The sequence below is a fragment of the Perca fluviatilis genome, chromosome 1 (assembly GCF_010015445.1).
Source record: "Perca fluviatilis chromosome 1, GENO_Pfluv_1.0, whole genome shotgun sequence".
Taxonomy (NCBI): Eukaryota; Metazoa; Chordata; class Actinopteri; order Perciformes; family Percidae; genus Perca; species Perca fluviatilis.
In genome coordinates this window covers 21036229-21049347 of record NC_053112.1, presented here as the reverse complement: position 1 = coordinate 21049347, position 13119 = coordinate 21036229, and the positions used below count along the sequence as shown (strand labels likewise).

Here is a 13119-nt window from a genome sequence, read left to right as displayed (position 1 = left end):
ATCTTTAGTCCCATAGACCAAATACGAAAGTGACATCTGGTTTAACTTGTGGGTGAAGGCAGCTACAGATTAGCCTCACAGAAAACAAAGGATCTTGCCAAATAAGTCATAGGAAGGATCTTTTCAAACTGAATTTCAACATTTTTAACATTTTAATATTTTAAAGAGCTGGCATTACAATAAACATCTTCTGCATCTGCTGAAATTTCAGTTGTTTATTCAAAAAGATCCTCCACTCACCCAAACTATCTCCCAGACTTCCATCCTGTCCGTCCTCCCCAAAGCTGTTGACCCTGTTATGCTGCGACAGGCCTGGGTGGTGGCCCCCTGAATGGCCCATTGGAGTTCTAATAGAGCTACTCATCTCCTCCACCACTCCAGGCTCTGAACCATCCAAAGTGGGAGACTGGACAGCCCTGTGAGGGGGTATGGGACCACTAAAGAAGGAAGCGTTGTGGCTACCACCAGTGTATGCAGGGCTGAGCTGTTGCTGTTGACTCTGTGGGGCCATCCCGGGGTGTTGAGGCTGGCTGACCCGATAAGGAAGCCTAGAGACTGGATACTGTGGGGGGAAGGCTCTTCCACTGGCAGGATGTGGAGGAAAAGCTTGGTTGGGTGGTGCCAGGTGGTAGTTGAGAGGTCTTTGGGCAGCTGAGGGATCTTTTCGATGGAGCAGCGCATTAGGAAATCCAACTAGCCCATCTGCCTGCGAGTCTAGACTTCGACTTTGGCCTGTGTCTAATTCTCCCTGGAGCAAAAAAAAAAAAGAAATTCCAAAACTTCATGAGCAAACACTTTTGGCTCTACATAAAATAATCAAGTTGCTTATGGTTAAAAGAAATGAAACATAAATGACAACATCTTGCCTGTTTTTCCTTCATGTCTGCGGTTTTCCTCTCTGGTGTCTGAAGACGGCTCTGTTCTGCCTTTCGGCATCCCTCTAATTTACCTAAGAAGAAGTCAAAACCCAAAACAAACTTATTACCATATGCTTGGCTATTTAATACAGTCACTTATGATTGTGGGTGGTTGCTTGATGTGGTAAATTAAATCAATGCACACCATTTCTGATGGGGTCTGCCTGTAGCTCCTTGTCAGGGCTGGGCTGGCCCATTCCAAGAGGGGGGGGCACTCCACTGTAAGGAATGGGGGAGCCTCGATTCTGGGCCTGCAAAAGATTGAAGTTGTAGGCCATGGCTGCTGGGTGGCTCATGATACGAGGGTCCACAGCAAAGCGATTCTGGTAACCTGGCCAAGGCAACTAAGGAAATAAAAACACAGATTGACAGATTAATGTTTAAGACACCATGAAAGGGGATAGGGAGGAAAACATGGAATGTGGATTATGGACAGCACAACCGCCAATAATGGTAATTACAAACTAACGTATAAAGCCAAATACCCAAGTTTTGGTCCTTTCGTTTCAATCATGATTGCGTGCAAAAACCACTTGTATGTCGAGTATGACATTAATGTTTGAACAGTAATGCTTGTGCATACTTTGATTCTATTTAATTGTACTAGGAACCATGTGGAGCTTTATTGTCCATTCAATATGTAATACCACACAAGTAACATACATTTAACACAGAAGTGAGCTTCATAACTTCAATAAACTGATTGTAAAATTGTAAAATAAATGTGATTTTTTTTCACAAAATATGCACATATTCCACTGACACATTGACACTTAGAGGTGCAATCTTACACTTCCATAGTTTTCTTCTTCCTTTGTAGTAGCTGAAATATATGACCTTGACATGTTTTGCGCATTGGATAAGTATACATTCTTATACATAGTCGGTTTGTTACCAGAATCAGGAAACTTACAGGCAGGGGCATGGACATGACCATGTTTCCACCATACACAGCTGGGACATAGAGGATACTGGCGCCTGTATGAGGATCTATCCTCTGAACAGGACTGGGTGACTTGCCCATGCCAGAAGGTGTGCTACCCAAGGGTGGTGTAAATGCCCGAATAGGGTTTCCCATTAGCACGGCTGGGTTGGGTTGGACTGCAATGAGAGAAGATGGCATGGTATTACAAGTAAATGCAAACGGTTCTTAACCCTAATGTGATGACACATTGATAGTAACACGTAACACGCAAGCCAAGGCATATCTAACTATTCATAACTTGAAAAATGTTAGAAAATAACCTGTATGATTCTTTCAGAAAGAAACAATGAATAGCTAATGGCCAACCTGTATTCATCTTGGTGTGAAGGACAGGAAGAAGGGATTTGCATATATTCCTCTTAATTTCTTTTCTCAGTTTAGGCTAATGTAGATGGTAACATCGTATTAACAACTTCTTGCTGTGTTGTTCAAGGCTACATTTGCACTGATGGCTTTTATAGCCTCAGGCCTTCATGCATCCATCTGGGCTGCTGCATTAGACTGGCTCATATCAAGCTGTCGTGTTGTGCGTTTGTTTGTATGTAGGGAGACGGAGTAAAAAGAAAAGCTTGCAAATGGAAACGCTTTCACTATTGCACTGTTAAGACCTGACCATAATATACAAAACATATATTGATAATTACAGAAATGCTTTTTGGGTGGATTTTTTGTTCTTTATGTGCTTGTATGTATAAAATGGTCATTGTTATATCTTAAGGTGTCTACACACATAGCCGACGGCCGACCATTGACAGAAAAGCCAGTCGAAATGATCAGTCTCCCCGTGTTGGTCCAAAAAGTGCCACAGAACACACCAACAAGACGAGAAGAGACAAGATGTAATACATCTCTATAACAGCAGGCGGTCCAACTCTGTATTGTTGCCCAGGAAATGAAAACCGGCAGCTGATTGGACGAACGCGTCACATGGGTTTGTTTTCTCCGGAAATTCAAAGCCAGACTGTCACGGCGGCCGTTCAGAATACAATCTCATATTGTACTAAAATAGTTCACTGAAACATGTTTCTGAAAACATTTTAAGCGAGAAATAGGCCATGCAGTTGCTGAATCTGTCTTAGTTTCAGCTCAACAAAGGTCAGTTTAAAAGATTTTCGTCAGATTTTGAGAGACTCCAGTCACCTCATTCCGCTCCCCATTTCCGGGTGAGTCCCGACTGCCCTGCCGCCGACCGAACATGTCAGGTCGGCCAAAATGAACGCCGACAGCCCCTCAGATGGACGACGGCACGGGACACACCAAACAGATTTGCGTCACTGACCTCGCCAGACTGTCTAACGGCCGATAACTGGCTAAGTGTGTCACGGCTATTAAGTAAATTTCAACTGTTGCTACAAGGAAACCGACTCATTAATGCAGCATTTATCAATGGTGGATTATACCTTAATAATATACATCTACATATGCCCCAAAGTGCGGGATGAGCTACGGACAAAAAATTTAAACCCAGTCTGTAATTCAGACATAAAAACGAATCCACTTTCAATGTTTGTCAAGACATAACTTAGAAGCATGAGATAACAATACAGGAAAGACCTTTTTCATAAAATGGTACCCTTTATTATTTAGATAATCAACAGGGGTAAACATAGGCAGTAGAATACACTTACCATATCCTTCAGGTGGAAGGTGCTCTACGTGGTTTGCATGTTTCCCCTGTAAGACAAAAGAATCATTAAAAAGTCATTGAGCAAGACTGTAAAGAAGTGTTCATAGAGGCCAAATGGAAAAGAAAAGAAAAGTCAGAGTGTGGATGAGTGTGGGGTAAATACATGATTCTGGCAATGGTAAAGCAATATAGGAACTGGGCAAACACTAGTTGCAGTATGGTCCTGACTGTCCCACATCTGTCACAACAGCCCCTTTCACACAGCCTGATACAGCCTACAGTATGCCTCTGTCCTAGAGAACTCAATCAAAATGTATCAAAAACACATGAAAGCCAGGCACAGATTCGGACAGAGACTGCTCAGTTAATTCTGGATCCATTTTGTGATTGCATTTTAGTTTTTCATACTACAAGTCAACATGTCTGTTAAGAAAGATCTATTCTTTCTACTACTAAATGACTACAACCAAACCCCCTCGCTAATCTCTTTCTCCAGGGGCTTCACAATACAGCATCTACTATGTAGATACAGAGAGTTTGAACTGAATCCTGATCAATATTGACACACATGCACAATTACTCATGTGGGGGTGCATGGGCACACACAAAACACAGCAGTGGGCTCACATGAGATCTCCCCATACCGGAGTCTAGGTGGACCCTATCTCATGTGTTATTAATCATTACACGCAAGCATACACAGCAATCTACTTTGAGCTCTTTCAGTGGCTGGTTTTGTAGCCCACAGTCTCTCGGTTGATTGTGGTGTTAACATGTAGTCCTTGACAGTGAATATGCTTCCTTGGAGGAGGCAGAAATTAATGACCTCCTCCATTCCATGAGATCCACTCTGTTGCTATGCTGATATTATAAAAAGCGGATATTATTTACCTTTCAGGTAAGGGACACTTGTCATATTACTAGGAAAACATTTGTTGAGTATAATGAAGTCCATAAACTAAACTAGTTTTCCCAGTATTTAGGCTGCTACTACTACTATTGCAGTCTTTTGCACTAGGACTATATTTTTTAGTATTTCAGCAAGTAGTTCTGAACAAACAATTTGTAAAAAAAAAAAAAAAAAAAAAAAAAAAAAAGAAGAAAAAAAAAAGAAAGTTAACAGGACTGACATGTTGTAGCAATGCTGTAATGTGTTCCTGGTACAAACCCAGACAGAACAAGTTTGAAAGTGAAGGCCATTTGCTAAGAAAAATTGCACATGAGACTGTTAAAGATACAGCTTCAAATGCAGTAATTCCAGTATTAAACAGCCTATGTTGAAACCACGTTGTGAGACAGATCCCAGGTACCAACTAAAAGATAAGTTCAGCAAACAATGTCAGATCAGCCAGGGCCTTGTTTTTCTGCCATCCTCACGCACAGCATACTCAATGTTGATTGGTCCATATATATATATATATATATATATATACACACACACACACACACACACATATACACACACACACACATATACACACACACACATATATATATACACACATATACACATATATATATACACACATATACACATATATATATATATATATATATATATATATATATATATATATATGTATATGTGTGTATATATATATACACACACATATATATACATATATATATATATACACATATATATATACACATATATATATATACATATATATATATACACATATATATATATACATATATATACATATTTATATATATATATATACATATATATACATATTTATATACACATATAACATATATACACACATATATATACATATAATATATACATACACACATATATATACACATATATATACATATACACATATATATACACATAACAGACACACACAGACAAGAAACACAAAAAACACACACACACAGAACACAAAAAAAAGAGAAGAGAAAAGAGAGAGAGAAAGAAACACACACAACACAAACACACACACACAAAGAAAATAAAAACAGAGACAGAGAGAGAAAACACAAAACACAAAAAGACACACACACACCAAAAGAGAACAAAAAGAAGAAACACAAGAGAAAGAGAGAGACAGAAGAGAGCAACAAAAGACAGACACACACACATATACACATACATACATATACATATATACATACATACACATACATATATACACATACATACATACACATATATACACATACAGTACACACACACAAGAAGACATAAAAACGAATGGAGAGAAAAAAACACACAACAGAGACACAAGGAGAGCACATATAGAAGGACAGAAAGAAAGAAGACCAGACAGACACAACAACGGAGACAAGGAGAAAGAGTAGACGGTAAAGACCAAAGGAAGAAGGATACACAGGAAAGGAAATGAGAGAGGAATAGAAGACAACAGAAAGAAAGAGAAGAGAGATATATATATATATATATATATATATATATATATATATATATATATATATATATACATATACACACACATATATATATATATACATATATAGTATATATATTATATATATAATAAATATATATATATAAAGGAAAAATAAGACATAAAGAAAGAGGTATAATAACAAAAATGGAAAAAAGTGAAAAGAAAAAAGTGAATGGGTAAAAAAAAGAAAAGGAAAAAATAGATGGAAATAGTGGAAAGAAGAGGAGAAGTAGAAATGAAGAATGGAATAGTAAAGAAGGGAAAAGAAGAGGAAAAGACATAAAAAAAATAAAACATGGAGAAGAAGGAAGAGGAAAGAAAGAAAAGAAAGAAGAAAGACAGAAAGGGTGGATGGGTGGGTATGAAGAGGGTGGAGGAATAAGGTAGGAGATGAGAGAAAAAGAAAAAAAGGATCAAGAAGATGGTAAGAGGAAGAATAAAAACAAACCCCCTTAAGTATCACTTCTGATTTACAAATAATACATCAAAAAGAAAGCAATAATAATTGTTTTTAAAAATTGGCAATTGTACTTGTAAATAATCTTTCCTCAATTAACATGACACTAATTGTGCTAAAGCTGAAACAACAAATAGCTTTTTAATGTGAGACATATTTAACAAGTGTCACAGTCTTGCATACTTGCACCAAAACACCATCTGTCTGAAAACAGCACTTCACAATATGAAGTCAACTGAAGCATATATTTCTGGCCAGATGGATGCCCAACAATGAACACACTGCATGCTTTCTCATTTTCAGATTGTTTTTCACTACACATTGTAGTCTTTTCTGTCAATGTACAACGTTGAGGGTTCGGGTTAGGATTTATTGACCTTTTCTGTTGTGCTTACAGATATGCTGTGAAAAACTACAATAAATTGGTCAACTGAACCTGATTATTAAGAATTGTATAATACTGAAAAGGTGACGTATTCGTGTAATATCTGTCAGCAGCAAATGTTAACTGTGCACTAAGGCAAACACATTCAACCCATCAACACTATGGTAAGACACTTTTTAAAGCTAACTTAATAACCTATTATTAAACGACATTTGTATGGATTATTTTGGCTGTATACCACATAGGGGTGTATTTTACGTGCTAAAATATTCATGTAAGCCAGTGGTTCACGTTTATGTTGTGTTTAAACCCCCTGCCGCTAGATGGCTATGCTGAGACACACCACTAGTGTCCTTGTCTAACAGTGCCTAGCAGTGCCTGACTTTTTGCTAGAAGCTAACAATGTAGCTATGGCTGAACTTTGGCCTACTTTAGCATATCAAAATTTGCTCACTAAGAACCTGTGAACCACAATCCCAAACTGGCAGTTTGATTTTCTGTGTACTGAATTGTTTACGTTAAGTAAAATTATTTGACTTTTATGCACATCATGTCTTTTTTTAAATATTACGCTTTTCTAAAATTATACTTAAAAAAAAATCCCAATATATTGCCTTTCGCACAGTATCGAAATATATTGCAATATATTGAATCGTGACGCATGTATCGTGATACGTATCGTATTGCCAGATTCTTGCCAATACACAGTCCTAAACTAAATATTACATAGTGCATACTGATATCACGTCTGTGTGTGCTGTGTGGTTCTGAGCTTCATGGTATGACTGTGGAGAGAGAGAGGAACTGTGTGTCTCTAAAGGCGGCTGATGCTGCGGAGCTGCGTCTCATTAGGCCCAGTGGGTGATGGCAGCAGGTTGGCAGCTGTGGTGATTTCGTTAACCTTTACCTCAGGGCAGGCAGGGAGGACAGAAAGACACACAAGGACATTTCCACCGGAGCTACACAATCAAACACATCCTTCCGCCAAACCTGTGATGCTAATATGTTATGTGTTGTTTTTCTAGGGCCAAAATTAACGACCATGAAGTAATTTCCTGTAGTAATTTTAATAGATATGCGTTTTGTGCCCGCACATGCAAAGCTTTTATCATTGTTACTCTCTAAAAGCGAAAAGCAATCAATTTATTCCGGATAATTTGTTTACTATTTTCACAAACCAAGTGGCTACCCAACACATTACATTAACAGAGAAACCCATACAAAAAAGAAATTGTTATTTTCAGTATTTACAGTAGAGAAATCTTGTTTGATTTTTTTTAAATTATTTCTACAGTTTGGTGTCAGAATTTGTAATGCCTGTGTTGAAATTGCCCATAAAATAAAAGATGGATGGAAACAGTTATTCCTTCTACTGTGCCCGCCCTCATTCAAAACACCTCACCTTAGGGGGTGACGACTGCTGCTGCTGCTGCTGCTGTGGACCCTGCTTGTTGGAGGCTGGCTGTGTGTGCTGAGGATGTGGATGTGGATGGTGGTGGGGATGTAGGACCTGCGAAGAGTGCTGCCCTAGCAGTGGCCTGAGGGCACGAGGGATGAACTCTGGGGCCAATGGGTTGAGGACGTAGGTCTTTTTGAGCTCCAGGGCCTCCAGCTGAGATTTGATCTGCTCAAAGGTGATGCCATGTAGGCTCGTGTTTTCGTGGCAGATGGAGATAAAGTGTTCCCAGAATTTTCTGGAAAAGGAAAAAACAAACAAAAACAATAACAATAACAGATGGAGATAAGTTTTAATTCCATTCTCCTTTATCTCTCTTTGTTTGGAGTGAGTGTTTCATGGATCACTGTGTTGATTTTTTTCTGAAGAAGGGGGCTGAATATAAAAAACTAATGTAGAAAAAGCATGTGTAAAGCAGGTGTTAAGAGGATAGGGAAAATGAGAACAAGGAAAATCAGTAAAATGATGAAGCACACCAAAGGGAAAGAAAATTAAAATTAAAAGCTAGGAGGCAAAATGGGAGTAGCAGGAATGCAAGAAAGAAAATAACAAAGGGCACAATAATCTATTAGTATACTGTCTTTAAATGAGCTGTTAGCTGTTTTGGTCCTCATACAGGAGAAGTCATACAAGAGTGGGTGGAAACCCCACACAATATTAGTGTGCTAACTATTGTAGCCTGCTAATCCTTATTTACTTTATTCAGGACACACAAAAAACAGTCCATAGCACAATACAAAACATGGCAAAAGACAGACAAATACAAGATGAAACACATACAATAAGAAATGGCTACAATAGTCAGAGTTCCACAATACACAAAAAGAGTGTTCAGATATATAGACTAAAATGCCAATGGTTCCACAACCTCGAAGTGAACCTAACCGCACGCATTGCAGGGTTCACTAGTGTTGCAATTATTCTGTTGAATGACTCAGTCTATACACACACACACACACACACACACACACACACACACACACACACACACACACACACACACACACACACACACACACACACACACACACACACACACACACACACACACACACACACACACACACACACGAGATTCCTGAGTACAGCATGACAGGTGGATACATCAACACTTACAAACATTTGGCTTGAACTTATTGGCATGATAAATAATAGCATGCTAAATTATTTTTAGTAATGGAAACGTAAATCATTAACATGTGGGGGTACAGTTTTTTTTTCTTCACATTTTAACAGTACATCATCCAGGGTATTTGCTGTTTCAGCTCTATGATAAAGTAGTAACTGCAGCTCATCACATAACCAGTTCACTTTGTAAAACTGATCCACAACACAGAAATCGGCAACACATTGATTTAGCCTTTTACCTTAAGTTACATCCTGATTCACCTGAGCTACTCCCTACTGACTGTATCGTAACACTTCCTGCAGCTGCTTCACTAACCAAGATCTGTCATTCCTGGGAGGAGGCGCAAAATGTATGGTCAAAACAATGCATCCATTTTGGACACATCAATTCACTTGTTCTGTTTCTGCAGAATGACATTTGCAAACAACCACAACAGGAAAAGACCTGACTTGTTATGATAACCAGCGGAGGCAAACATGGACAGTTGCTATGGAGATGTAAGGTGGGCAAGGGGATCTAAGAGTGAATAAGTTAAAAGAGATTTAAATAGCTGTGGCAGAAAATAGCCCCTCATAGCCATGAGCTACTGTATATGAAACTATGATGACAACCACAAAGCTCAATAAATGTAGAAAAATAAAGAGGTGTCCAATCTGAACAAACGGGTCAAAACTTCAATTACTGATGATGTCCATGTCACGTGATTCACCCACACGTTTTTAAAGGTGCAGTAAGCAATGCTGCGTGAAGATTGTTATTTGAACTTAACTGCCAAACAAATACAATCCCCCTTCAGAATCTCCGCCCCCCGGATTCATGGACGCGCATTGCCATAGCGACCACTTCTGTTAGGGTCTCTTGCTGACTAATCAAAATATGGCAGAATCGATCTTTCCTCACGTTAGGTTGTGGATTAGCTAACTGTCGCTACTGCTGTTAAGCCAACCATTTGGGAGCAGCCATCACAAACAATAACAAACGAACAAGGCTAAACTGACCTATTGAAAACATTGAAACAGCAAAGCTAACGTCATTACTCGCGTGTCCATCATGACGAGAGCCCTCATCGGTTTTCATTAATTTAAAAACACGGAGGTTTCTGCAGCGTTGAAAAGCCTCAGCGATGTTAACAAGGCTCTTTCTTTTTTAAATTTGTATTATTTTGTCCTTTTCCTCTTTTGCCGTTTCTCTGCAAACTCGGCTCGTGCGCACCTTTCTGTGCGTTTTGCCTTTACACAGCCAGGGCTGCGTAGGCACAACAGATTTTTTTTTTTTTTTTAGTGCACACAGAAAATAGAGAGCAAAGTGACCGTGAGGAGAGATTCGCTGAATTTGACAAAAAGTGTATTGGATTAACATTGCTTACTATACCTTTAATGGCTTTAGGAAACCCTAATCAAAAGATATCTAGTATTACACAAAACAATATAAGACCAAATAACAAAGGTCATTGATCCCGTAGATTTACCACATCACAAAAACAGTCGTTCCCTGTAACTATCACTTTCCATAAAGATCTGTTATATTACAGCATTGAAGGCTTTAGTCAAAAGTGCCATTATTTACCTGCAGCGCCCAACAGAGCACAGTGCTATGGGGTCTCCCACAACTGCAACCAGGGACTGGGCTCTGGTGATGGCCGTGTTGAGTAGCTTGTAGTTGGAGAGGAATCCATAGTCAAGGTCCTCTGTTGAGTCCTCAACTAGCTGCTCTTTACGTTTGATGGCCGTCTGCTTGTGTTTGCAGGTATGCCGCGTCCGCACCGTGCTGAGAAACAGCACCCGGAACTGTTTACCTGCAAACATGTTTTTTTTTGTTTATTATGAAGTCTCTAAGTATTCTGAATGAATGACAACTCTTTGAGGAACTTAAAGCTGGGGTAGGCAGGTTTTTGGGGGCATTGTTAGGAGAGAAAAAAATACATACAATCTATTACAAATGAATTACAAATAGTGTAATTGGTCTGAGAGAAAATTAGACTTTTGCACCTCCTCTTTGCTCGGTTTTTAGACGTTCTCCATTAGCTTTTTATTAGACATTTGATATCAGTGGAAACTGAAACTATTTGTAAGCTGTCTTCTTGAGCTAATTGTGTTGTACTGTCTCAAGTATTGCTACATATAAAGGAGCCAAATAACCATTTCTCTAAATAGAGAAAAAATGTGATCTTCTAATTACTTTGGAGGTTGTTGATAGAATACAAACATATATCATTTACATTAAAATTTTAAGCAGTAACCAGAGCACAGTTTTCATGTGTGTGTGTGTCCACATGTTTCATGTGTGATTAATGAGGAAGTTAATGAGCTGTGGAAGGCAGCTGGATGCAATACAAGTGGGAACTGCATGAGACTGAAGCAGACGAGAGATTGGGGGAAGAAACCCAACTCATATCCTCCTTATATTGGGACTGGATGATATGAAGGCAGTGTTTCCTTTAGGATTTTTTTTTAGCAGTGGGGGCAGCTCCAAACATTATTAATAATAATAATACACCATCAAATTAAAGATTTAGTAGGTAAATTAAAAAAAAGTAACTTTTTGTCATATTTGTTGAAATGTCACTATATCCTGACAGTGACACATTTTTACAGTTTGACCGCAGTTCACGAGCAGCGATTGACTAGAGACTCCTCGGTTCTGATTGATTTCCTTCTGCCATTTGGAAGGAAGCAGAGTTTATTTTGTTTGTTTGTTTTTTACAGATGATCTGATCTGATGTAATCCTGTCAGGATATAGTGACAGTTTGAGCAAATGTGACAAAAAGTAAGTTTTTTTTATGAAAGTTACCAACTGTAGCTTTAAAATAAAACCCAAAAGTACTATGGCCTACTACATTTTGTCAATTTTGCATGCAGGACACCAACAAGGCAATTTAAATCTCAAAATATTCAAACTGGTACATTAATGTAGCACTAGTTTCAGTGTTTGAGTAAGTAACTACACACATGTATATGCTAATCCTTATTATCAGACCCAAATCGAATGTTCAGATTTTTATTTTTTTCCGCACTGATCCAAAATGAAATCTGCAAAGTTTAGACGGAGTATTGTTTTTTTGCTTGTAATGTGATACATTAATATTTATTTAAGATAACAAAGAAAATCTGCGCAGGTGTCGTTGGAATTCTGCAGGCGCAGATTCCATGTGGGCTATTTATTATTAAAACAAAGCATGAGCAAGTTGGTTAATACTTATTCCTCACCTTGGACATTGAGCACTCTTTCCACGCTGACCTCATGCATTCTCTTCTTTCGGAGCTCAGCACGAATGCGGAACACCTGGTCAGCGTATGGTGACACCACTCCAATGCTGCAATCGTCTAGCTTGCCCCAGGACACTGGCCACTTCTTGCGCAACTCCTCCACCCGCTCCACAATCTCAAATACCTGAGGAGATGGAGAAGCAACATTAGAGAAAGAGGCGACAACCAGGCTTAATGTCATGCTTTCGTCACACCCTGATCCCTGCACACAAAAATAATTTGTCAGAGACTAAGGGGTAGGGTTGGGTATCGTTTTTTTTTTTTTTCGATTCCGGTGCTAAATCGATACTTTTAAAAACGGTGCCGGTGCCTAAACGGTGCCTGAACCGGTACTTTTCAATAAAGTAAAAAAAAAAATAAGGGTAGTAAACAACAGTCAGTGACTTGTTTATTGCTAAGGCCATGGTCAAAATTAAAGATTTAATAATAATGTAATAACTATAACAATAACTTATTTCACCAGTAAATTGCTGTTG

The 13119-nt window shown here is 38.6% G+C and overlaps 1 protein-coding gene across 2 annotated transcripts in view; it reads right to left on the bottom strand.

The window, feature by feature from the left end:
- Positions 1 to 13119, bottom strand: part of helz (helicase with zinc finger) — a 71128-nt gene that overhangs the window by 7117 nt on the left and 50892 nt on the right. For both annotated transcript variants that reach the window (XM_039790629.1, XM_039790710.1), the window contains exons 22-29: positions 12584 to 12767; positions 10943 to 11171; positions 8194 to 8485; positions 3531 to 3576; positions 1831 to 2018; positions 1063 to 1261; positions 867 to 949; positions 241 to 748 (exon numbers count right to left, since the gene is read on the bottom strand). In XM_039790629.1, the coding sequence (XP_039646563.1) occupies positions 241 to 748; positions 867 to 949; positions 1063 to 1261; positions 1831 to 2018; positions 3531 to 3576; positions 8194 to 8485; positions 10943 to 11171; positions 12584 to 12767 (1729 nt within the window). The remainder of the gene's footprint in view (positions 1 to 240; positions 749 to 866; positions 950 to 1062; positions 1262 to 1830; positions 2019 to 3530; positions 3577 to 8193; positions 8486 to 10942; positions 11172 to 12583; positions 12768 to 13119) is intronic.